Below are 23,229 nucleotides of genomic sequence, written 5' to 3' on the forward strand. Positions count from 1 at the left end.
CTATGACAGAAAAGTCAGGCTAAACGGCAACTAAAGAACATCACTTGTCTCAATTTTCTCTGCGAGATTCAAAGGGACTTGAGAGTATCCCAAAAAGTACAATATATTTCACATTTGACAATTCATGGTAGACAACTTCATTAGTTGTTGTATATGTTGTCCGGGAGGATATTCTCGTTCTCATGCATGAACCTTCATTCAGTCGACTGTATCACACGCTGCTTTGAAGTCAATGAAAATGTGGTGCATGGACACATTGTACTTATATTTTCCAAAAACTGTCGATTTAAGATTTGATTCGTATTATCCATGAACTCTGAACCTCCTGGCTAACAGTGATGGTGATGGTACCAATGGTTTTTCTCCTCTCAAATCCCGAAACTTTATGCTTGTACAGCTCATGGAGGTTGATCTCCAGCAGATCGCTCTTTCAGGTGCTCATCGAAATACTCCTTCCGCCAATTTGGTTGCCTCCCTTTCGTTCGTGATCAAATTCACATCCATCGTCTATTGTAGAACTTCCTGATTTCCACTCACTCGATTGAATGTATTTCAGTCAACATTCCAAAGTATGAAACAGGATAGTTTTCTTTCATTTTTTGTTTGCTGAAATATTGAATTTCAGCAACCCTCCAACGTTCAAAGAACAATCCCAAATGCCACCAAATTCGTGTAAAATAGGCCAAAACAACATTTCGGTCATACTTTCAGTGACCAATAGGAAAATTTATATTAATAACTAATAAAACTAGCTTCTCGTTTTCCGCTTTTATTTCCATTTCATACAAAAAATTATTGTTTTCACTATGTGATAAAAAAAAAGTTTACTCCTAACAAAAATTTACCCGCGCATCACATATTGGATAAGGAACGAAGCCACACTCGTTGTTCTTTATTAGCACTCAAACTGTTTTCGACAATGTTCGTTTGTTTTCCTCTTTTTTTTTTTTGTTTGCAGTTATCTTCTAAATACACCGTTCACTCACTTCTCTCCTACTGATATGCAGAAGGGATAAATAAGACAAGATGATGTTTTTGGCAGTCATGTAATTTTTATTCAGTCACCAAGCATCAAGTATACAAACAGCCAGACTAACTTACAAAATAGACTAACATTCGCTTATCACTAACACACTACTTTGCCGCTTAAGAAACGTATCTCAGTCTCACCAAAATCAAACACGTGCATCACGACACACGCAACGGCTATGGCTTCACTTTGAACTCAGCTTCATTCACTTTCATTCCGTTTGATCCATCATCATCAAAGTTCATAAGTTCTTTTTTTTAGAAGCAAACAATCATAAAACGATCATTCGATTTTTTTTTAATACGACTATTGCCACACACTATTACAAGTAAACTTTCATCATCACCTCAGCGTTTCGCAGAAACTCACAGAGTAGTTAAGTTGCTGGAAAATATTTGTTGTTCTACCCAATATGGCCATTCTTTCAAGTGTGATTGCATATGTTGGGTCGTATTATGTTGCGTGTTCATAAATTCTAAGGTCCTCCAAAAAAACAAAAAAAAAATGTTCGTTTCAGTATGTTACGATGGAATTCTGTACAATAATATTAGTATACTTTCTCTTTCGCTTAAATCGCAGCCATGAAATCAGTTTCATTGAAACCTCCAAAGTTCGCTACCATGTACTTTTTTGTCGTTACGCTGCAGCAGAGGCTGATTTATTTTCTTTATTTGTTATGTTTCCCTATACAATAATTTTTAGTTTTTTGTTAAAAATTGCATTTCTCTGATGATAATTTTGTTTGATATTTCGCATTCAACAAATCATGTTGTCTCGTCCCTCTTTGGAAGTTTCCGATGCAATCGAATTGCATCATATTCTCGCAAACAAAACATTCCACTCACCTTACCTCTTTTCAGATTTTTTCCAGGTTTTCAAGCACAGATTCATTCGGTGGTTTCGGAGGGTAAAATTTTCAACCAAAAGTTTTTCCTAGTATTTCTTGGAGCGAAATCGTTAAATCAGGCGCACATGCATACCTACTTCACACAGGCACACACACACTCGGGTGAATCTCGCTCGATCACACATCCGTCGTTACAGTTTGGTATTACGTTAGAGTTCTTTTAAAAATCAGTCGTTAATTTCTTGAGAAAGCTTTTTTTCTTCGACTCGTTTTTTGTTTCAATATGTTTTTATTATTTTAAAGAATTTTGGAATTTTTTAAAACTTCAATTGTTTGTTTCGATCACACTTTGCGCCACTTTTTTTTGCTGATTGATTTAAATTGTGCAAATTTATCCAATTTGCCTTTGCTTTCGTGTGACTGTAAAAAGCTTTCTCAAATCACAGTTGTTTTCCTTCTTATTATTTCTTATAGTTCAACTTAATTCTTTTTCGTCTAGTTAAGTCAGCATCATAATAGTTCTGTGTAATTTCAATAATTCCTACTTATTCTCTAATGGATTTTGTAATGCTTCCACAGTTTCTTTTAATTCATTGGTTCCGTTAGATTCTGCTATAATTCTGTATATTTCAATATTCCCAAGTTTTGTCGGATTTCGAGAAAGGTTCTCGGTTCCTAAATTTCCTTTCTGGTTCCACGCATGTACCCATTTCCGCCTTCAGCAGCAGAGGGTTCTGCAGTTTAATTTCATGGTTCTCGTTCGTTACACGTCTAGCTAAACAGGAGTAAACGGATTGACTCGCCTTCTCTGTCGTCTTACTCTCTGGTTAATGTTTTTATTTAAGTAAAAATATATGACCGTTCAAACACGCGATTCACAACGTGATATCCAAGCGAGCTTTGCGCACCGACATGGACATCACTCTCGCACACTCTCCAACTCTCCATCATTCGCGTTTGTTTAGCAAGAAGGAAAAATTTCACAACTTCGTACTACACTTATTGTTTGTTTGTCTTACAACAATTTTACGTTTTTCACTTATTTTTTAGTTTGAGAGTGCAGTATTTCACTGTTTTGTAAGTCTTTGTATTTGTTTGTTTGTTTGTTTGTATGTTTCGTATGTAGGTATTTGATTTTGTTTTGGTTTCTTTTTTGTTTTTTGTATGTACCTGAGCAATGTTCGCTTGTTTTACAGTGTTATTTGTTTCCTGCTTTTGTGGTTTCCTAACAGTCTGTGATTTATCGTCAAAAGTCGTACTTTTCATTATCGATTTATTAAATAAAAGGTAACAGAATAAGTTTATCTATAAATTGCTTTGACTGGGAATCATGAGTTAGTATGTTTTTTTTTGTTTGGATTAGTATTTTGTATTTGTGTGTTGCGTACTTGTAATAAGTCTCTTCCTATTTGTGTTTTTCGTTCGACTGCCCGTCCATAGCGAGCAGCCGATCTGTGTTAGGTAGAATTTATTTTTCATTCTTGCGTTTTCACTCATTTATTTTAATACTAAAAGTGGCAAAAGATGTTTAGTACTACTGTGTGTCTCGCATAAATTTCAACAATTTACCCTCGATGGAATGATTTTGATTCTGACATGCAACACTCTTTAATTCATTCCCTTATCGACATTTAGTGAGTAAAATCATATTTTGCCAGTATTCTATATTCTTGTGATTTTGGTGTCATAGAACCTTATTATCGAAGTCAAATCGTATGGTTATTACAGACGCTGACATCGTCAGTATTTATGACAGGCGTTAGGCGTTAGGTCAGGTGCCAGCAGGCATCGTGACCACTCGACTTCCGTAAGGTAAATTCTATAATAGAGCATACATTTTAATCTGCTTCGACCTTATTCAGAGTAGCTCAACGTTTTTGTTTTGTTGGTGCCTTTCAGAATTATTCTACATGATTAAGAAAGATTATGATTGTTTAATTGTTTCATGTGAAAATTATTTTCAATCATTTGCTTTGTTTTATATTTGGAACAAATTTATGGAATAGGCAAAATGCTCTTAAAAAATCTGACATGGAATGAATCCAAACTTGAAGCAATCTGGAGTCTTGTGTGATAGTACAACAATTCGAGTAAAATTTAGTGCAATTGAAACTTTAATTCGCACCCAAGGAAGGTAACTATACAATGTTACTAATAAGAGTAACGGCATTAAACGGTTATTTATTAGTTAGATATGAACTCAACTGTTCCGCTGAAATATGGAAAAAATTTGGAGCTAAAAAAGTGAAATATCAACAACGAAACAAGACATACGAATATAAAGAACACAACGACCCCATTACGTAGCTTGAATCGACTGTCACTTTGCTCGGTTCTGTTTCAGTATTATAAAAACCGAGCTCGACGCGATTGCTCATCTGAGTCGACCGCACTATGAAGAAAGATGTCACTACTTCTATGATGTAGAACTTCGCTCCACTCAACAGTAACAGAATCCAGTCGAGTTGGTCGATTCGACTTACATATTACAGCCTGTAGAACATTAGAAATACACCTGTTTGTTATTTGTGTAATAATTATCTTTTGTGTCAAGTTTTCTGGAGGTTTATTGAAAAAAAAATGCACTCCGACATTCGTTGAACTTTTAAACTGAATGCACTCTTTCCTCGCTTTGGGGTTATATTTTTCAAAAAGACACTAAAGATTTGAATGCAAGACCAGATTCCGCATTAACGAAAAAGTTAGGCGAAACTTCCATTTAAACCGTTTGTTTCACTTTTTCGGCAACTTTTACTTTCGTTGAGGATTCGTAGAACCGAGCGGGTAATCTTTCAGCAGTTCTATAAGCAAGTAATAGCACTCTAGGATTTTGGAGCTAAGCGTGCTGTAAAAACAAGCTTTGTGCTACTTTTCAAACACTTCCATTCATTAACGTTCAACGAACTTTTAACAAACATTTTGGCTTATAATTTCATAACTGTTGAAAAACTAATTGGCAAAAGCTTTCTATCCCTTAATTTGTTTTCCATATTTGCTACAAATAACTTACATAGAAACGGTGAAAGTGGAATTCCCATGGGTAATCTCTTGGTTTGCTCGTAAAAATTGCTCCGAAAAGAAAACTAGTTTTCACTGATGCCAAGTCATTTAAATGTTTCCTCCATTACAATGGTCGATTTGGGGATTTTTGGAAGATTTAATCATAATCAATTCTTTCTTAGTTTTAAATAGTGGATGAAGTTTTTGACGTAATTCTTGAATAGTTTGCAGGTCAGATTTATACTCATGGCGAGAAAGATTCTTCGCGGTTCTTAGAAAAAGACACTTGGTACGCACTTAACTAATTTGTGCGGTCAAAAGTTAGCATCTCTCAACACAATCAGCTCCGGTGTCAATTATCACCTGTTTGACATTTGATTTAGTAGAAACCGCACAGTTGAGACCCATATTCAGCAGGTTATTCTGTATGGTTTGGAGAATTATAATGAAGGTTTGTTGACTACAAAGTCATCCGACAGATGTGTCTTAGGTTAGATATCCTGCTTCTACGGAGAAGCATTTCATTAAGCTTGATTCCTTCAAAGTTTTGTTTTCATTCCGCTTCGTATTTTTCAACAACTTTTAATTTTGTTCAAGTTTTTGGCAACCGAAGGGTTAACCTTTCACCAGTTTTGAATACAAATGTTAACACTCTACGTTTTTGGACTTACTTTCTTTACAGTTGCAAGCTACTTTTCCAACATTCCTTTCCTTTCGCTTAACGTAAACGAGTTCAACGAGCTTTTAACTAACACATCATAGCCTAAAGCTTTATTCGGATTCAGAGCATCTGATATGAAATATGTGCAATCCCGTATCTCACGAGGGAAGCAATCAGAGATATTAGTAACAACAACAAAACTAATTGCGTGCAGCACCATCCATGTCACAAATAAGTGTGAGCTACGAACTGGATTTTATCTGTATTTAGGCGCAAGACACCATTAGCCTATACGATAATTTCGTTGACAATAGAAAACAAGCTAAATGATGATAGTGATCAATAGTGAACCCTCTAGAGAAATTCAGCGTTGATTCAATATTATTATTTTACAGTTCATGTACAGAATTTGATTTCATTATGCGGAGCTCGTGCACACGCACACTCTTGTTTTTTCTTATATCACACATAATTTTGGCTACGATTGGAATAACCGTTGTTGCATCAGGTTCTCAGGAATATCAAGCAAAGTTAGATATACATATCACATTCAAGTTTTTTTTTCGCGTTACGCAATTCACGCACGGCGCTTCGCAGACGCACTCAACCACTCATCAAACCGACAACAGTGAGGGAAAGCACAAAGACAAAGTCTCAATCACACGCGAATTCATTTCAGTAGTTTTCTTTAGTATCGTCTATTGGTATGGATTTCTTTTATCGATCAGTCAAGCTCAAGTCGGTCGGAAAGTCTTCTGTTCCTGGTAAGTTACAAAACAGTTTTATTTCATTCATGATTTTCCAGTGATTCGTTTAGATTTGAGTTCCAGTTTGCTATGAACTAGTAGAGTGTGAAGAAGCTCGTATTTTAAAAGACCAGGAAAAATTTCTAGTAGGTATGTCAAGTAACCATTTATGTCCATTTTATGTTCATTCCTCGACTTATCAACTTTATCAACTTGTAAACTTGTTATCAAAACCATCAAACATTTCTCAATCAACTATTATAGGAAATCAATAGACATAGTCTCGAATTTAGTATGACTCTTCAAGCACGCAGAGTACGAGACTCTCAATCGCACATCTTTTTTTTAACTCTCCAACCTCCGACCAACAAACAACATGCCCCCTCGGTCAACCCCGAACGCAAAACCACTAGTCGTAAACATCCTAGTCATGAAATAGCACAGCACATAACACGCACTTACACATTGTTTTTGTTTTGGGTAATTGCATGACTTAACCTTGTAATTTTTTTTTTTGTTTTTTTTTCTGTTTTTATTCTAATCTTACAAGACTTGATATTGATATTTAATAATCTACACTGTAAGCTTTTCTGCTTTTATGTTGTGTTGCAAAATTATAGTATAGTATCATCCTTTTTCCCCTTGTCATTTTGCCATTTCGTAATTACTCACTCGGTTGTGGGACTCACTCTACAGTATTACGTCTGAAAAGCATGCGACACGGAATAAAGGACTTTTTCAGGTCGACGAAATAATTCTCTCCTCTAAAATATTACAGTCCAATTGTGTTACACTTTGTTGAAGCAGGCAAAGTTTTCTAGTTTCCTTAAATAATATATCAGCGCACAATTTTTAAAACCCCCACGAATTAAACTGTACAACCTAAATCGCATTGTGTCGCTCCAATAACCGACAAAAATCTGCTTATGCTCTTGCCTGCTGGGCATACTTGCTGCTTTAGTAATATTTGTCGAATCAGAAGTATTTCGTTTCCCCGTATACGAGTTTTCTATCTCCTTTAAGGTAAACTGCAGCTAAATATGGGAGTTTTTTTTTTGTTGTTGTCAAATATACGCATATTTTTGTTTAAAGGTTTGTCTGTATTGTGTTGAATTTCCGATCGATATTACCGCTAGTTCCTAGTTTACTTGCATCATAGATTACCGAAGGAAAATAAAACGAGTGCCACGGTGAAAGTGTACAACGTACGAAAAAAAACAATTTTATTTGTCAACAAATTTACAATTGGACTGCTTTGAGGTCCACTACTTTTAGATCACTCTTCGCGAAAAAGGCATCCCAACGTTTCACTATGGCACACGTCTCGACTATAAGAATAAAATTTTTCACTCGTAAAGAAGATACATTGTTTTAACGGATTCAGTTTGTGTTCGTGTTTGTGTGTAGATGTCGCTTACTACTTTTGGATAATTGATTTAATTTAGTTGGCTTACACAGTTATCATCTAAGTTTCACTACAACTATTACTACTACGACACACCGTAACCTAGATGTACACACAGTTCCGGTTCTACGGGAAGTTTACTCGTCTGGAGCGACCAGCGACAACAGTTGGAATCATGCGATCATTTGTCTCCCTAGCTTCCTGGCGTAGCCCAGCCACTGTCACTCCGCACACTGCATCATAAGGTTGGTCAATCATAAAAGAGAAAGCAACGAGTGACTTACATATTGGGGAACCTGGATATACCCTAATTTAAACCAGTGAATCAGGATCCAAATGAAAAAAAAGAGTACGTCTAGATCTTCAGCAACATATCAAAGCAGAGATTGTCGCTGTAGTAATAGTTGCAATTGAATGGTTCCTCCTGGTCTTCGATGTGATGAAGAGGTAGCGCAGCTACCGCAGCTGGCGAATTTTCGGAAATAAGTGGTGAAGTAAGACAGTCGAAGGGCACTACAAACGGTTTGATGGTAGAATTACATTGCTGGAACTGTACTGGACGTGGTGCCATTGGCTGCTGTGTAGTTGAGCGTGTTGCCGTTAATGCTGAATTAAATCTGCAAGTAGCGGAGAATCAATTGCGATTGAATAGCGAGGGGCGAGTGCCTGCATGCAATCTGTGGTTTGAATTTTTTTTTACGATTCTTTGAGCAAGCGAACAAACAAATGATGAGCCGATGCGAATGTTCCCATATCTGCGTACTGGACAGGGACCATCGCGCGAGGTTCCTTACCATGTTTACACAGACACAATGGAATCGATTCTGTAGCCTTAGATAATTTGGAAAGCGCCGAGAAGTTGTCGGCGAGCTCCAACTCAATTCCAAGGCGTCGTACATGATCATGATACTTTTGTTTCTATGAAAAGTTCTCGATGAAATCCAGCTAATGAATGAAGATCTATACAGAAACCTAAGCGATATGATAGCAGTAAATTATATCATAAAACATTTATAAGTAGCAGCTATTAGACTTTGCATGTTGAGTCTTAACTTTGGTTCAACGTTAATAAAGCAGCTTTGCATGATTGTGGTGGCCATTTTTCAAAATTGTCGTACAAAATGAACCAAATGCTCCCAGAATTTTATGAAATTTTGTACGCGTATAAGGTTAACGGATTTATGAACGAAAAAAATAATTTGAACAACCCGAGGTCAGCAAACTCATAGGTTCTTATTTATTTTTCCGGTAATCGCAAAAAAGCAAAAGTTCATCAAACTTTTTCTTTTCCAATGTAAACTTTATGGGAAGTAAAGAAAACTCTTTTATTCATAGGTCTAATAAAAGAAAACGGTTTGAATTGAATAACGAAATTCTGAACTATCTTTTAAACAGTTCATCCTTCAAGTAGGATTTTCAAGGAACGACTATCAACGGCACTTTATCGGAGTATTTCCATGGTTTGAGGATACGCTAATCAACACTATCTACCACGTGCTTTCACAGTCGTTACATCGTCTATCCCCAATAGCAAAAGATTTCGTAGGGTGGGCTGGAATGGGACCCGTGCTGCTACAGATCAAATTTTTACACTACGACCAATCCTCCAGGAATGTAGGGAATACAGCGAGCTCAGGCATTATATTTTCGCGGATTTCAAGGCAGCGTACGAAATAGTTGAATGCGGCTATGGCAAAAAATGTACAAAATCAGTTTACTGAATAAACTGACTCGGCTGATCAGAGCTAACCTGAAGCGAGTGATGTACTACTTGCGTGTTTCAGTGGCACTATCGCGTTTCTTCGAATCGCGCAGAAGATTTCGACTAGGGGATGGATTATCCTACATGTTAGTTAACATCACTATTGATACGGCGAGCGAGCGATACGACAAAAACGAATTTCAGCCAAAGTAGCCAACTCCTCCAACTTCGTCGAGCTCGAGACGTCATAACTTTGAGATAGCGGGACTAGGAAAATTGGGCTAAAGGACGATGTACCTAAACCTGTGAAGGTGAATACGCGAATAAATAAATACGACCGCTGCACAAAAACATGATATCATGATCGTCATTGGGAATTTCAATGCTCAGGCCGGCCAGGAAGAGGAACACAAACCGGTGGTTGGAAGGTTTAGCGCACACCAACTGACCAATGAAATAGGCCTAAGATTTAGAACATGGCCGTACGTTGTATCTTTTTTCAGCACAGACTCCTAGATAAGTACACCTAGAGATCATCAATTAGACAGAATCACAGATCGAATTAAATTAAATTGAATTCGGTACCGACGCCAGCCTTGGTTAGATCTCGCGCCGATGCTGCGAAGCTGCGCTGCCGGAAGAGGACAAGCTGGACAAAACCCCTCTCACGGACTGTTGGAACACCATCAAAATACCCATCAGCAGTGTAGCGGAGAGCTCCATCGGGCATGTGGCACGGAATCAGTGAAACGATTAGTTTGACGATGAATGTTGGAGGGTGATGGATGAAGAGAACGCTACGCAGGCGGCGCTGCTGAGAAAGATGGCATTGGAGTAGAGCGACTATGACCAATTCCAACAGATTGGTGAGAACTTATTAAGCCGGTTGCGTCGAAGATCGGTCTGCGACGGATTAAATATTTAGGCTGCAACAGATCCTTCAAAAGGGCCGTGAATACAGCGTTCCCAAACAGCAACTGTTCGTTAATTTCAAAGCCGCATACGATACCATCGACCAGAAAGAGCTGTGGAAAATCATGGACGAGAACAGCTTCCCCAGGAAGCTCATTAAACATTATCAATCTACGATGGATAGTACACAGTACTGTGTTCGAATTTCGGGTGGATTATCAGGTTCATTCGAATCACACAAAGGGCTTCGTCAAGGTGATGATCCTCTCATGCCTGCTGTTCAACTTAGCACTACAAGGTGTTATGAACTGCCCGGATATCAACACGCGGGGACGATCTTCAACAAATCAAGCCGTCACATAAGCTTTTACTAAAGCTTTTGGTGCGCAGATTTTTATGAATTGACTACTAAATTCATATAGATTAATTATCAGAAAAATGTTATACATAAAAATAAATAAATAAGTTGACTTCCCTAAGAAAAGCAACGTTATCAATCACCAATGAACGATTTTTATATTGTCAAATGAATACAGCGGCACTTTGTGTTTCCATAATGCACAGTTTGGTGGAATATGGGCGGCTGATGTAAACATCTGCAAACATCATCTCAAACTTGTGGAGGAAGAATTTCGACTAACGTTTGAGAAAATACCAACATTTTTGGTGTAAGCCGAAGCCAAATGCTCCGATAATGTTAAGGCGTTGACACCGTCACATTTTGAGAGATCAGCAATTAGTATTCTGGAACAATCATAAAAGTAAGAGGATTGAATCGCTGGCAGTACATCCAATCGACGAGAAAACATTTCTATGCGTGCTGGTTAACAGAATCAATATCTTCACCATCTACAGTGGCGCCAAAAATGGATTGATGGAATCACTAAGATCGATATCGGAGCAATGGTAATATTCAAAGATGTTATATTAAAATAAAGACGTCATGTATTTCATGATCCAGTTTCGGCAATCGTTTGAACAATCGAACATCAGAACATCTGGGACAATAGGAGACCTCAAGTTTTTAAATACTGTTTTCATTCAAAAGCTTATTAACTATACTTCCGTACAAAATTTCATGGAATTCCGGAACCCTTCGGCACAAACTTCTACGATAATTTTAAAGAATGCTCTATTGTGAATGAAAATTGTTCAAAATATTTCAGTTACCGCGACCGCTGTTTTTAAAATCTCAAATGTTTCAACAACATATGAAGCGATGAAATGTCTGGTCACTAATTAGTATACAATCAGGAAAATAAAACAACAAAATGAGTGCGAAAGCCTATATAACGTTAAAACAAAGCAGCACTGGTTAGGCGCAGTGAAACAACAATGTCACAAGGAGAATGCGCTCTAGCAAAAACAAAACAAAACAAACACAAAGCCGATGTTAGGGAACAAAATTAACGGACCAAAGTTGGTTTACCTTTCGATCAAGCGGGTAGTCCCAGAAGAGGAAACCCCCATCTTTATCGATCAACTTCTCGATAGGTTTTCATATTATTCTTCGGCAGGTAGAGCTTTCGTCAGCAGCACCTCCTGTGTATCACAACCTTGCGTATCTCGCTCACACTTATTACATTCAATCAATCGGAGAAACATTTTTTCAACGCCTTCACTTTCAACTACCAATTCATTTAAGTCGCCTAGTATATGTGCGGTAACCAGGAGAAAGAAATAGAATAGAGAGAAAAGAAAGGATTTACAATAGTAGGTACGACCACTGATCATGACAAAAAGAATCACAAAAAAAGTTCATCCCACAAACTTGCAGCCATTCGCCAAAATCATCACACGGTATACTTACCAACTCGCGTCGTTTGTTGTCTGCTTAAGTTTTTTAATTTCCTTTAGCGCCCAGTTGGTAAGTGTTTTGGTTCGTCCGGTGCGTGAGACTTTGCCATCATTCATCAGCTGCTGAATCTGAGGGTCTTCCACCAGCGGCAGCAGTGGCGGTCCAAAGGCAGAGCACATATCGCCGATCAACCCGCATGCTATAGCGATATTTCCATCCGATAGTTCGCTGTCTTTCGCAATCGAGATGATATAGTTGATAATGAAGGGAACATGCGGTTGCAGTAGGTTCACATCCTCATGCGGGCTCTTATCGGTTCCCTTTAGTCCCTGCACTATGCCAGTGTAAGCTTCCAGGACACTTTCGCGAAGTTCATTCAGGTAATCGATCATATCATAATCGTTCGGGTCGATCTGCACTTGCGTCGCATGGGCCAACATCTGCAGGACAATGGTGAGATACTTCTTGAAATCAGCTCCAATACTCAAAGCCATATCTCCAAACACGGACAAAATCTGCGGTTTGACGCTTCGATGAATCGATGGATTACTGAGGTTTTCCAGCAGCAGAGTCATAATTTCATCGCAATAAGGAAGAATTTTATTTTTGAGTCCTCGGCAAATGTCACCGGCAAGTCCCACTGCTGTGCAACATACTTGATATTCTTGATGGTTTTTGAGGCCCATGTACAAAAATTCTCTAAACGCGTCCATGTATATGATAAAGCCTTCGCCAAGCAAGTCAACTAAAGTTGACACTGCCATTAGAGCATCTTCCTGAACACCACCAACTTTGCCAGAACTTGACCTAAACATGGTCAAAAGAGCGGTCATAATGGCATCAGATATTTGAGGAGCATCTTTAGCGTCCACTTTACGCAAAACCGACTGCAATGTGGCACAGAGCAGCGACTGTAAATCGTTAAACTGGTGCCTGTCGTTGTGGGTGGAAATATGTGATTCCATGTGCAGGACCTGGTTGAGTCGGTCCAAAATAACCATCGTTGTTTTCTGTACGGAGACGTAGCAATCCTGAGGTGAGTTCTTGATCATCTCCATCAGTGCTTCATAGGCAGAAGAGCGCAAGTTGGCTTGCGCCCCATCAGGGCGATCGGTCGTTTCTAGCAGATTACTGATAGTGAAATCGAAATACTGTGACAGACAGTAGGTCTGTGGAGCATCATCGTCAACATTCGCTGCATCGTACGCCGCTTCCGATAGACCAGTGAATGCCCAGCATACGTTCGTGGCGACACGTGGCTCTGCCTTTAAACCGTTCAGCAATGCCTTCAGCAGAGGCTCGAGATACTGTTCGTTGATAGCAGCCTCGGGAATGACCTGTCAATGATATTTGTTTAAAAATACGTTTAATATAAGCATGCGTTAAGCGTATTTACCTCACATATGCGACCGAAGGTCCACGCACAGGTGTCACGCACTATAACACTCTGATCGTACATCAGCTCAATCAGCGTCGGCATCGCTTGTTCAACAAGCGGTTTCAGAGTGTTTGTCTCCAGACCACTCAGGATAGATCCGAAAACCATCAGGGCAGCGTCTCGGTAGCGCCAATTTGACGATTTGATATTATTATTCACAAATGGCAGCACGTGCGGAACAATTTCATCCTCGCAACAGGTGGCCAGAAGCATTAGACATACCCCGGCTGACTTCGATGGATTCCAGTCGTCTTCATCGTCAAACTCCTCTTGCCGAGTCAGTTTTTCCATCAACACTGGTGCCAGAAACTGCAACGCCCCTCGAGCATAATGACGCGACACACGATTGGGCGGGCGGCCAGTATCGGCTGCTTCTTGTGATTCAATCGCCAGATCGATCTCTTCGTCGCTGACGTTGGACCAAAATTCAATACCCTGAAGCGCGATCTGTTCATTTTCACTCTTCATTGCCTCCAGTGTGATGGGGAACAGTGCTTGGGCCATATACGCTTCCATATGCTGGTAGTAAAGAGTAAGAATTTTCACGAGACATTGCAAAGCAGCCACGCAAATCTGCGTATCGGTGCTCTGAGTCGCCTCACAAACCACCTCCATGATATAGTTCCTTTCTGCCGTTTCTTCGAAATTGGCTTTTGTGAATTCAAGTGAATTTAGCAAAGCATTCGTAGCCGCCAATCGTACATGGTTCGATGGTTCCGATTTACGCATACCGTGAATAATTGCCGTCAAAATCTGATTCGATTGATGCTCCAAAATTTCCGAATTAATGTCCTGACAAATGTAACCAATGGCCTCCAACGTAGCTTCCCGTTCCATCTCAGTTGACTTTTCATTAACGACGTTGTCCACGAGTTTTTGCATCAAATTTGGCCACTGACCCACAGGCAGCTCGGCAACGGCAACATAAGCCACACACTGCGCCGCGGATGAGGGTCGACTGCTTTCTGTTCCCAGGGAAGCAAGGATCTGCGAAATAAGAGATCGTTTGCCATTAGAAGTTTCAACGACAAAGCCATAACAAAAGCACACTTACATTCTTTTTGATATATTCTCGTGTATCCTCGGGAAAGGATAGCCATCGCTCCTGGTACTGGCACTTGACTGTTGCATCCTTGCTGGTGAGTTGATTCTTTAACTGCAAACCGGCGGCCATACGGGCCACCGGTGAGTTCCCGGCAAACACCAGCACATCTGACAAAGCTCGCAGAAAGCTGGGCAGGTTCGATGCGGCTGCATGTTCGAGGAAGTTTTTGGCCGCCAGCAGTTCATCTTTATCTATTTCGAAGGAAATAGATAGGGTGTTTAGAGATGATGGGTATTCGTAACAATAATTGTAGAAGTTAAGCAGAAGAAAAAAAGTTTCATTTGAGAATTGAAGTACTTGATAGAAAGTTTTTACTTAAAATGTGCTAATAAGCTAATATGATAGGTGATAACATCGGTATTGTTTCACCTAAGTTATTTTTTAATAAAACATAAAATTATGTCACATATCAGCCATTGGCAACCGTAAAGACGTTAGTAAGTACGTGACAACTCTACTAAGGATCGTCACCACAGGTTATGTTTCATTGTCAGTAATTTCTACTTATCTCATGAATGTGTTCAAATAATCACTTGTATGATGCATACACTAAAGGAAAACAAGGGGTCCCCAAAACCAAAACAACATTATTATTGTAATTTTTTATACATTAAATGATCTAAATAGACTCTAGCAGTCTCTATCAGTTAAGATTCGAAGTTACGACGACTGATTCAATAGACCGCAGTGCACAGTGGTACCGAATATTACGGCTAAGCGGTTCATTATAACGGCCCACAATCTTCGGCAAAGTTATTTAACTTATTTAAAAGAAATTGACTAAGTTCCAGATTGGCCCGTAAAGACACGACTTATACTAACTTTTTGTGGGAAAGAAATAGAAGAATGATTTCTTCGACAATGATGTGGCGAAAGAATTTATAAGTAACTTTGCCAAAGACGTAGCAGACGTATTTTTTATAGTTTCTTACCTTACAGGGTTTATAAATGGTTTAAATTAAATGGTTTTATTGGTCCAGGTTTTACAAAGTTGATTCTGTTATCAAGATATTTTAACAGAATATTGTGTATGAAGACTTTTATCGTCTTTTTCAGAACGAGATAGGTATCTCAAAAGGGACAAATTAAAAAAAAGTTGACCATTTTTAGAAGCTTAATCTTAAACATAAGAGAGAGCAAAAAACCTATTTTTCTTCTCACTCGAGTAATTTTAGTTTTATTATTTCATACTCGATCATTTTCTGATACACAAATCCCACTATATCAATCTTCTTATGAACACCAAGTGTTTTGGAAGAATTTCTATCTTTCAATGTTCATATTTTCAAAAAATATGTGCTTTAACGACTGTTTCGGACCAAACAATTAAATTAAAATCTATTTTACCCTTGTTTGATAATTTTTTAATCTACGTTCGTTTAATGTACATTCCGTGTACTTCAAAAAAGGCGTTAATTCCGAAAGTCGCATGAAGCCGCGTGATTTCGAAATGTCCGTTAAAAATCGTATAATTTTCAAAAATTGCGAAAAAAAACACGTAAAAAACCCTAAAGTTAAGTAAATGTCACGTAAATTAAAAAATTCGCTAAAAATTCCATGTAAAAACAACTTTAGTGTTACAAAAATTACCCACATGAATGAAAAAAAAAATAAACTCGGTCCAAAACGGAAGCTTTATGTTAGTTTTTGTTTCTTTAACTAAAATATGATTGTATGAGTCAGTAGGATTGTTGCACTAGCCCCATAACTGTCGTAATAGCCGGTTGTGGATAAAGATCAGGGTCAAGTATTAGAAAAGACGTTTAAGCCCAAGGCTTTACTTTTATGATTGTACAATAAGTATCGGTAGGATAAATTTATTTATGAAAACAATCTTTCTGCGATTAAAAACTCGCAACCCAATCTATATATATTTCTATTGCTACCAGACCAGAGCCATAGCATGACAGTGACATCCGCTCGTTTTGTAACTCAATTTGCTTCTCAAGTTTACTATTATTTTTAGGGATCATTCCAGTCAACCGCACGCTTTGGCCCTGGTCGCGACATACCGGAAGCCAGCTGAAGACGGTCGTCAGTTTTGAGCAATTATTGTGGCTTAAGAGATCGATCTATCAGAGATGCTTCGATTACTTTGACTCAATTTTGACCCATTTGAGACGGTACTCAGCCAAGCAAGAAAGAAAACTTTTCCAAATTAAATTCTAATATATTAATATTATATTCGCGACAGATACGTATTTCGCCTACGATTTGCAGGCTTCATCAGTGTGTTTTCGAACTTTATTTTGTGAACAATTTGTTTCGTCAAAATCACAAAAATGTTCTATTAGATGACCCCGCACCAAACTTTTGTATCTACTCAAATCCACAACAACAAAAATCATATTCAAGTTCTTACTTTATACAGTAATATACTTTATTATTGAAAGAAGACAGGATACTACAATCCAATACCATTCTTCATTTTTGAATAAAATATAGTATATCCAATAAGAATTGTCGGTCAGACGTCGTCCGATACACACGAACCCGACACTCTTACCGGGCAGTGTGTATCTTGCTCATGCAAGTGATTGCCAAGAACAGAAACCGAAATGAAAAAAAAATCTGACTCTCTTCATCTCCCACTCCTATCCGCCACCCGGAGTACCCCTCTAAGGCTGATCCACTAAGTCCAGGGAATTAGTTATTATCTATAACATTGCTGAATAAAGTTTTGCTGCATCTCTGGTATTTACGGTCCTACGATACTGCTACCCCGTTGGTGGCCAAGTGAATATTCATTTGATTCCAATGAAGTAGCAGCATTGTAGCGCCGCATATACAAAAGATATAGCCAAGCTTTATTCAGAAATATTGCAGAATGACTTGTTCTACAAATACCCATACACACCTCTCTCAAATTATGCTTGGATGAGACGGCACTGTCAAATAAATCAAAATTGAGTTAAAGCGATCGTGCCTTCCCTGTTTGTAAGTTTAGAGATTTGCAATTTATTGTTGCGCGAAAACTAAATCTAACTTTTCTAACAATATATCTCTGAATTTCTTTTTATTTGTCAGCACAAAACAATAATGAAATGATAGGTTAGCTTCAAAAACCGTTAATTTTTTATCTATGCATTGTCGCAACTTTTTTTCCAAGTAGCAATTTTAGATTTTTCCCTTTAACCCTTTATAAGGCAGTGGCAACTATATTGCCACCAACAAACATTTTTTATTTTGCTTCTATAATTATATTGATGTCATTATAAACGCAAAACAAATATTTTTCGTTGGTGGCAAAATAATTGCCACGGCCTTATAAAGGGTTAAACCGCGAAATCCGTTATGCAACACTTACGTGTTTACCGAGGGTACACAGTATTTAAAATAAAACTTACTAGCTTCCGCCGTTGACCGTTACCGGATTATTTTTTGCAATGAATATCCGAGATAAAATTTTGGTAAATAGTTTGAACTTTTTTCACAGGTTGAAAATTAAAATTAAAAAAGTTAAACATAACACACATTCACATTGTTTCTTTAGACAATTTTTGTACTTAATAGTTGGAACTAACTTTTTAATTCTTGATATTTTGCAAGGTAACAAACAGCTAGAATAAAATTCCGCAATGTCTTTTAAATCGTTTTTTAAAATGATTACTGGGTAATATGATGCGTCATATACCGATATTTTTAATTCAAAGCAAAAAAAACTATTGCCATGTTTTCAATACACGTGGACAAGCAGATGTCTTGATTTAACATTCCATTACACCAAAGCGAAGTGTCGCATTCACCGACCCCTCGCTCATTTGATTCTCTCATATACCCATTTATGTGTATAATAATCTATACAACTACTTGCACGATGCGAAAGACGTAATTTCAAGGCAATTTTTGGTGAACCCAATTCAGCTTGCGGTCACTTCAGTGTGCTGAAATCACTTTCGAGCTGCATGAAGTACCTAATGTCCTTCAGAGGGTACCCATACCGACGATGGAAGTTTTATTTTTTTGGACACAAGCAAACATCACTATAGAACCTATCGATCATCACCGAAACTCTTACCTGGCGACACCGTCTTCTCGAGGACTTGCACTATTTGCATGTTTGATATATTAGATGCCCAGTCGATCACAATGACGAAATTCGACGCGATTTCAGAAAATCGCTAATAATTTTACAACACTTTTTCCTCACACGCACAAATCCACGAAGTTTCCTGCTTCAGCTTTTTTTCTTGCTCTATAGCAGTAGCTCTAGTTGTCGCCTTCCCTTCCAGACAGATTCACCAGAAGCACACTCGCGTGAAAAGAATTTTCACTCGAAATTTCCTGCCTATTGGCGAAGCGAAAACGACTGAATTCTACGGAAAATCACACTTCGCACAACGAGGAATATTTTTCACACTTTTTTCCAGCGAATAAACGATTTCCAGACAGTTTTCCGAACGAAAAAGTTCACGCTGGTTGAAAACTGACAAATTTTCGCTTTTTTTCTTCTGTACGGCCGGCTCCTCACTCTAGAAAAGAGTATCGTAGTTGCTCGCGCTGCTGCTGACTGATGCCTGGTGTGAAGTAATGTGCCAAAAAGAAGAAGAGTTTTTGCCAGTGCGTGTTCTCTCGCGCGCGGATCTCTCCGCGTTTTCAACCGATGCCCGCCTGCAGCAAGAAGCGTACATTACCCAAAGGTGAGCATTTTCCTTCAAGCAAACTGTCAAAATTTGAACGGTCTTTTTTGTCAATGACAGCGCTGCCAGATGTTATCCTGAATAAAAAAGTTCACGGCTTCGTTTGTTTTTACTTTGGTTTTCATCATCTCTTTAAGCTATATAGGTGCAATTTCATAGCACCCGGCTCAGTCAATATCCACACGCCGTCCGCAAATATCTTTAATATATAAACATAAAAAAGCTTTCAAAATGTCCACAAAATTGAAACTCTGCAATGTTACTCAAATACTCAAAAAGGTAGGAAAACATTTTTTTTAAATCTGGCCGCTTTGGTCAGCGATGTCAGAAAAGCACAATGCGATGTATAAGCAGGTGTGAAAATTCTTATAGAATTTAAACCAAGATTTCGCTGTTCGCTTGCAGATGGCGGTCAAATCGTTTAAGTTTTAACGTAGTGTCGTCGCGGGGATGACTTTCTTTTTAATTTACACTAGTTTGGTACTGCTTCGTTGACTTTCCGTCTACGTACTCATTTATTTTCTCGTCAAACTAACGGTTTATTCTACTGAACTTATTTCCTAGTGTTAGTAAGTTTACAACGTATTGCTGGAGGTGTGGCTTAATCTCATCAACCATGATGCCAAGTCTAAGTTGCGTCAATCTGATTGGTCGAGAATGTCGTGTGAAGTCGTAGAATGAGCGAGGTTAGAATGAGTGTAAAAAGAGAGAGAATTGTGATAGCGCGATAGGTGGTGAATATAGCGTGAGTTCCCTTGGGTGAGCGACGTATGTAAAAAGTAGTTCAAGATCGCTACGATGCACTTAAGCTTGTTGTTGTATAGAGGGAAAATATCGTGTCTGTTTCGTGTATTTTGATGAGGTGTCATTGTACAGGGGTTTGAGGCTGAGCTTTGTCTGGTAGGTTGTTTCTGAGATTTGTACTTGCTGCTTGACTTGTTGTTTTCTAAGGAATGCTGTTTAACGGTGTTTTGGTTCTGGTTTCGTTGTAAGGTGTCGGGTTATTCTGTGAATCTGATATTGGTTTCTTGTAAGGATTTAAGTGGGTTTGGTGTGAGTTATGTTCGTGGGTTTAGTGACTTTGGTTTGTATGCTGTTCGTGGGAATTGTAGATCGTAACATCTGTGGAATGTTAGTCAGTCATGTTTTTAAGAAAATTCTGGTCTTTGTCATGTGTCATCGTACATTCTGAAAACATTGCTTAATGCATATAGCATACCTTCCCTTTGAAGAACAAAGTATGGGGTAGTAAAATAGGATGGGTTTTTACGTAACATACATTGTTGTCATATAAACTTCTGGTAAATTCGCAAAAAATCGTTCAAATAAACCTTTTCGTTGATATTGAGTTGTACAGGATTAATATCGTTTTCTGCTGACTGTTCTTTTGATTTTTAGTGTGATTAATCTATTTCTAGCTATTTCGTTTGATGATCTGACATCCAAGTTGCAGTCTTAGATGAGTTTACCCGTAAATTGCTTGAATTTAGCTAAAACTTGGTTAAAATTACTCAAAATACCTCAAATAATTGAGTTTACACTTAGTTCTATCCAAAAATATATATCTTCGCTACCTCGGAGCTTTCCATGCGCCCCCCTAGAAGAGACTTAGCCCTCCTAGAAAAATCGACTTGGCCGACCAATAAAACGGTCGAAAAAAATTCCGGGGCTATACCCCCCCTAGAAATGAGCGCTAGTTCCGCCAATGGTGTAAACTCAATTATCTGAACAATTTTATGCGAAATTACAGCAAAATTGTAATTATGTGGTACATACATATAGAGCTTGCTAATTTGCGGTTGTGTTGGTGGTTTGTTTTCCCCCAGTTTGAAAAACGTCATGGAAAAACCAACAGCAGCAACAACAAATTGCGTGTACGTATACGCGGCATAGTGTGCGTACGGTAGCTGTCAGCAATCTCAATTGTACCGGGATGTTGAATCTAAGCATACTGTCGGTAATTGTAAGCGGTAGGCACCATACAATTGTCCTAGTGCTATCAAAATATCAGTATTCAGTCTAGATTTGAACCCTTTTGAACATCTTTTTAGATAATTTCATTTCTATAATGAGAAATTATTCGATTTATTATCAGAATGACTTAAACCGAGCTCTTATAAAAAAATGGTCAGCAATTCACAGAGGAATATTTAAAAAATTGGTAATTTTATCCCAAACAGATTAAAACAGGTCATCAAGGATGTAAATGGTCCTACAAGGTAGTAGTTGAGCGAGAAAGGACATTTGTTTCAACTAATAGTTAACTGTCCGAATAGCAAAATTACTAAAAGAAAAATTTATGCGCTGCTGTCCGAATACCCAGGTAACCAATAAGCATTACCAATGCTATTTACATGCAAGCCAATAAGCATTTAAGTCACCTTAATTGCTACACAAATGCAACTTTGGCAAAAAATACAGCTACTTTACTGCTAACCGTTTTATAATGCTGCCAATGCTTGTTACCAGCTGATTACCGACAAGAAGATTTAAAATAGAATTTTGCATGCTAATTTACAACAGCTACGCATTCAAAAAGCTAATATACAGCAACGTGCTGCATAAAACGCCAGATATGCTAATAAGTAATTGTTTTACTGCTTATGCTAATGCTTATTGGTTATCTGGGTACTTTTTTGATTGACTGTATGCGATCGACGAAGCCGTTCGTGTATGGTCATGAGTCACGATGAGATACCAGTCTAGGTGGCCAACTGCAAGTGACGTGGCATAATTCTGGTCGTTTTGTTGTCGCGAGCAGCATATTTCCTGCCGATTCCTGAACTTCAGCAGCCAGATATTCCACACGGCAGTGAGACGAGTGCTCCAGCTCCAACACGCTCAGCATACTTTCCTTTCCTCAGCAGCCGATGAACACGAGCTGCTTGCCGATGTGTCGCCTACGAAAGCCGCTGACCAACTGACGAGTGACGACGCGCACCCTAAGGCAAAGGCATCGTATATATCTCTGTCATCCGTGCTAGGGAAGCACTGATGAGGAAAGGCAAAAATATGAAAATAATTCAATTTTTCAATGACGCGCATTGAAAATCAATAGCTTTCTATATTTTCAATATTTTCCAAATCGATTATCCGATCAATTGGTGTAGCTATCTTGGAAATCTATTGAAAATTGACTGAATTATAAGCCGAAGCGAGAAAACGCATTTCCACTTTGATGACGTCATTTCAAACAACCAATCACGAAGCGAGAATTCTTGTAAAACATAGGTTTATTATTTTCAATTTTTCAATAGTTCAACATCAAGAATCCATACTTTTCTTCATTTCTTAGAAGATTTTCCAATCCATTGGTGTAAGAATATTGAAAATCGACCGGGAAACCACTAAGCTATTAGCGTTCAAAACCTGACCACTTTTTGAGAAAGATTTTTTGGAATTACCCCCTATACCAGCTACCTTCCTGAAAGATGTAGACCTACGTCAAAACATGCTGATATAGCGAAAGTAGTACAATGTGACAGGCTGCGCAGGGCTGAGCACGTGGTCAGAATGCCCGACGAGAGTAGTCAAAACTATTTTCAACAAAGAATCAGCGAGTAGCCGTAGAATATGGGGCAGACCCCGCACTCGATGAATGTGCACTGTCGAGAACAATGCACGTTCACCTGGTGTTCGAAAGGTTTGGAGAGTGACAATCCTGGACCAACAGTGTGCTGGAAGACTAACTCGTTCGTCGCAGGATAGATAACGGACCGTCGCCACAAAAGTAAAATAAAGGTATGGCTTTCCGGATTTCCTAGTTTGGTAAAAGATCACTGAGTTCAACATCTCCTACCAGCTTAATTTGCGGCTCTCTCGTCTTGGCAAACAACAGTACAGAAACTACAAAAAATGCTGAATATACATAACTTTAGAAACTTACGATCCTAAATTGCATGGAACATCGACAGATAATCCTGGAATGAAACACTTTCGTACAGT

At 38.4% G+C, this 23,229-nt stretch overlaps 1 protein-coding gene across 3 annotated transcripts; it reads right to left on the reverse strand.

Annotated features, from left to right (window-relative positions):
* Positions 1-769: 769 nt before the first annotated feature.
* Positions 770-19,149, reverse strand: LOC128744594 (importin subunit beta). Of its 3 annotated transcripts, none has more exons than XM_053841724.1 (5): positions 18,663-19,149; positions 14,594-14,835; positions 13,498-14,526; positions 12,114-13,438; positions 770-8,295 (listed from the first exon to the last, which is right to left on the reverse strand). In XM_053841724.1, the coding sequence occupies exons 1-5, from the start codon at positions 18,700-18,702 to the stop codon at positions 8,226-8,228; spliced, it is 2,706 nt and encodes a 901-aa protein (XP_053697699.1). In that variant the 5' UTR covers positions 18,703-19,149; the 3' UTR covers positions 770-8,225. The 3 variants fall into 3 exon arrangements, with proteins under 3 accessions (XP_053697699.1, XP_053697701.1, XP_053697700.1); XM_053841726.1 differs by having other exon boundaries at positions 770-8,306; XM_053841725.1 differs by lacking the exon at positions 770-8,295 and adding an exon at positions 11,839-11,952.
* Positions 19,150-23,229: the final 4,080 nt, after the last annotated feature.

The sequence above is a fragment of the Sabethes cyaneus genome, chromosome 3 (genome assembly GCF_943734655.1).
Source record: "Sabethes cyaneus chromosome 3, idSabCyanKW18_F2, whole genome shotgun sequence".
Taxonomy (NCBI): Eukaryota; Metazoa; Arthropoda; class Insecta; order Diptera; family Culicidae; genus Sabethes; species Sabethes cyaneus.

Coding starts and splice junctions, on each gene's coding strand:
- LOC128744594 (XM_053841724.1), bottom strand. CDS start 18,702: ATGCAAATAGTGCAAGTCCTCGAGAAGACGGTGTCGCCAG. Junction 14,527..14,593: donor GAGAATATATCAAAAAGAAT/GTAAGTGTGCTT, acceptor CTTATTTCGCAG/ATCCTTGCTTCCCTGGGAAC. Junction 8,296..12,113: donor ACAACAAACGACGCGAGTTG/GTAAGTATACCG, acceptor GATTTAATTCAG/CATTAACGGCAACACGCTCA.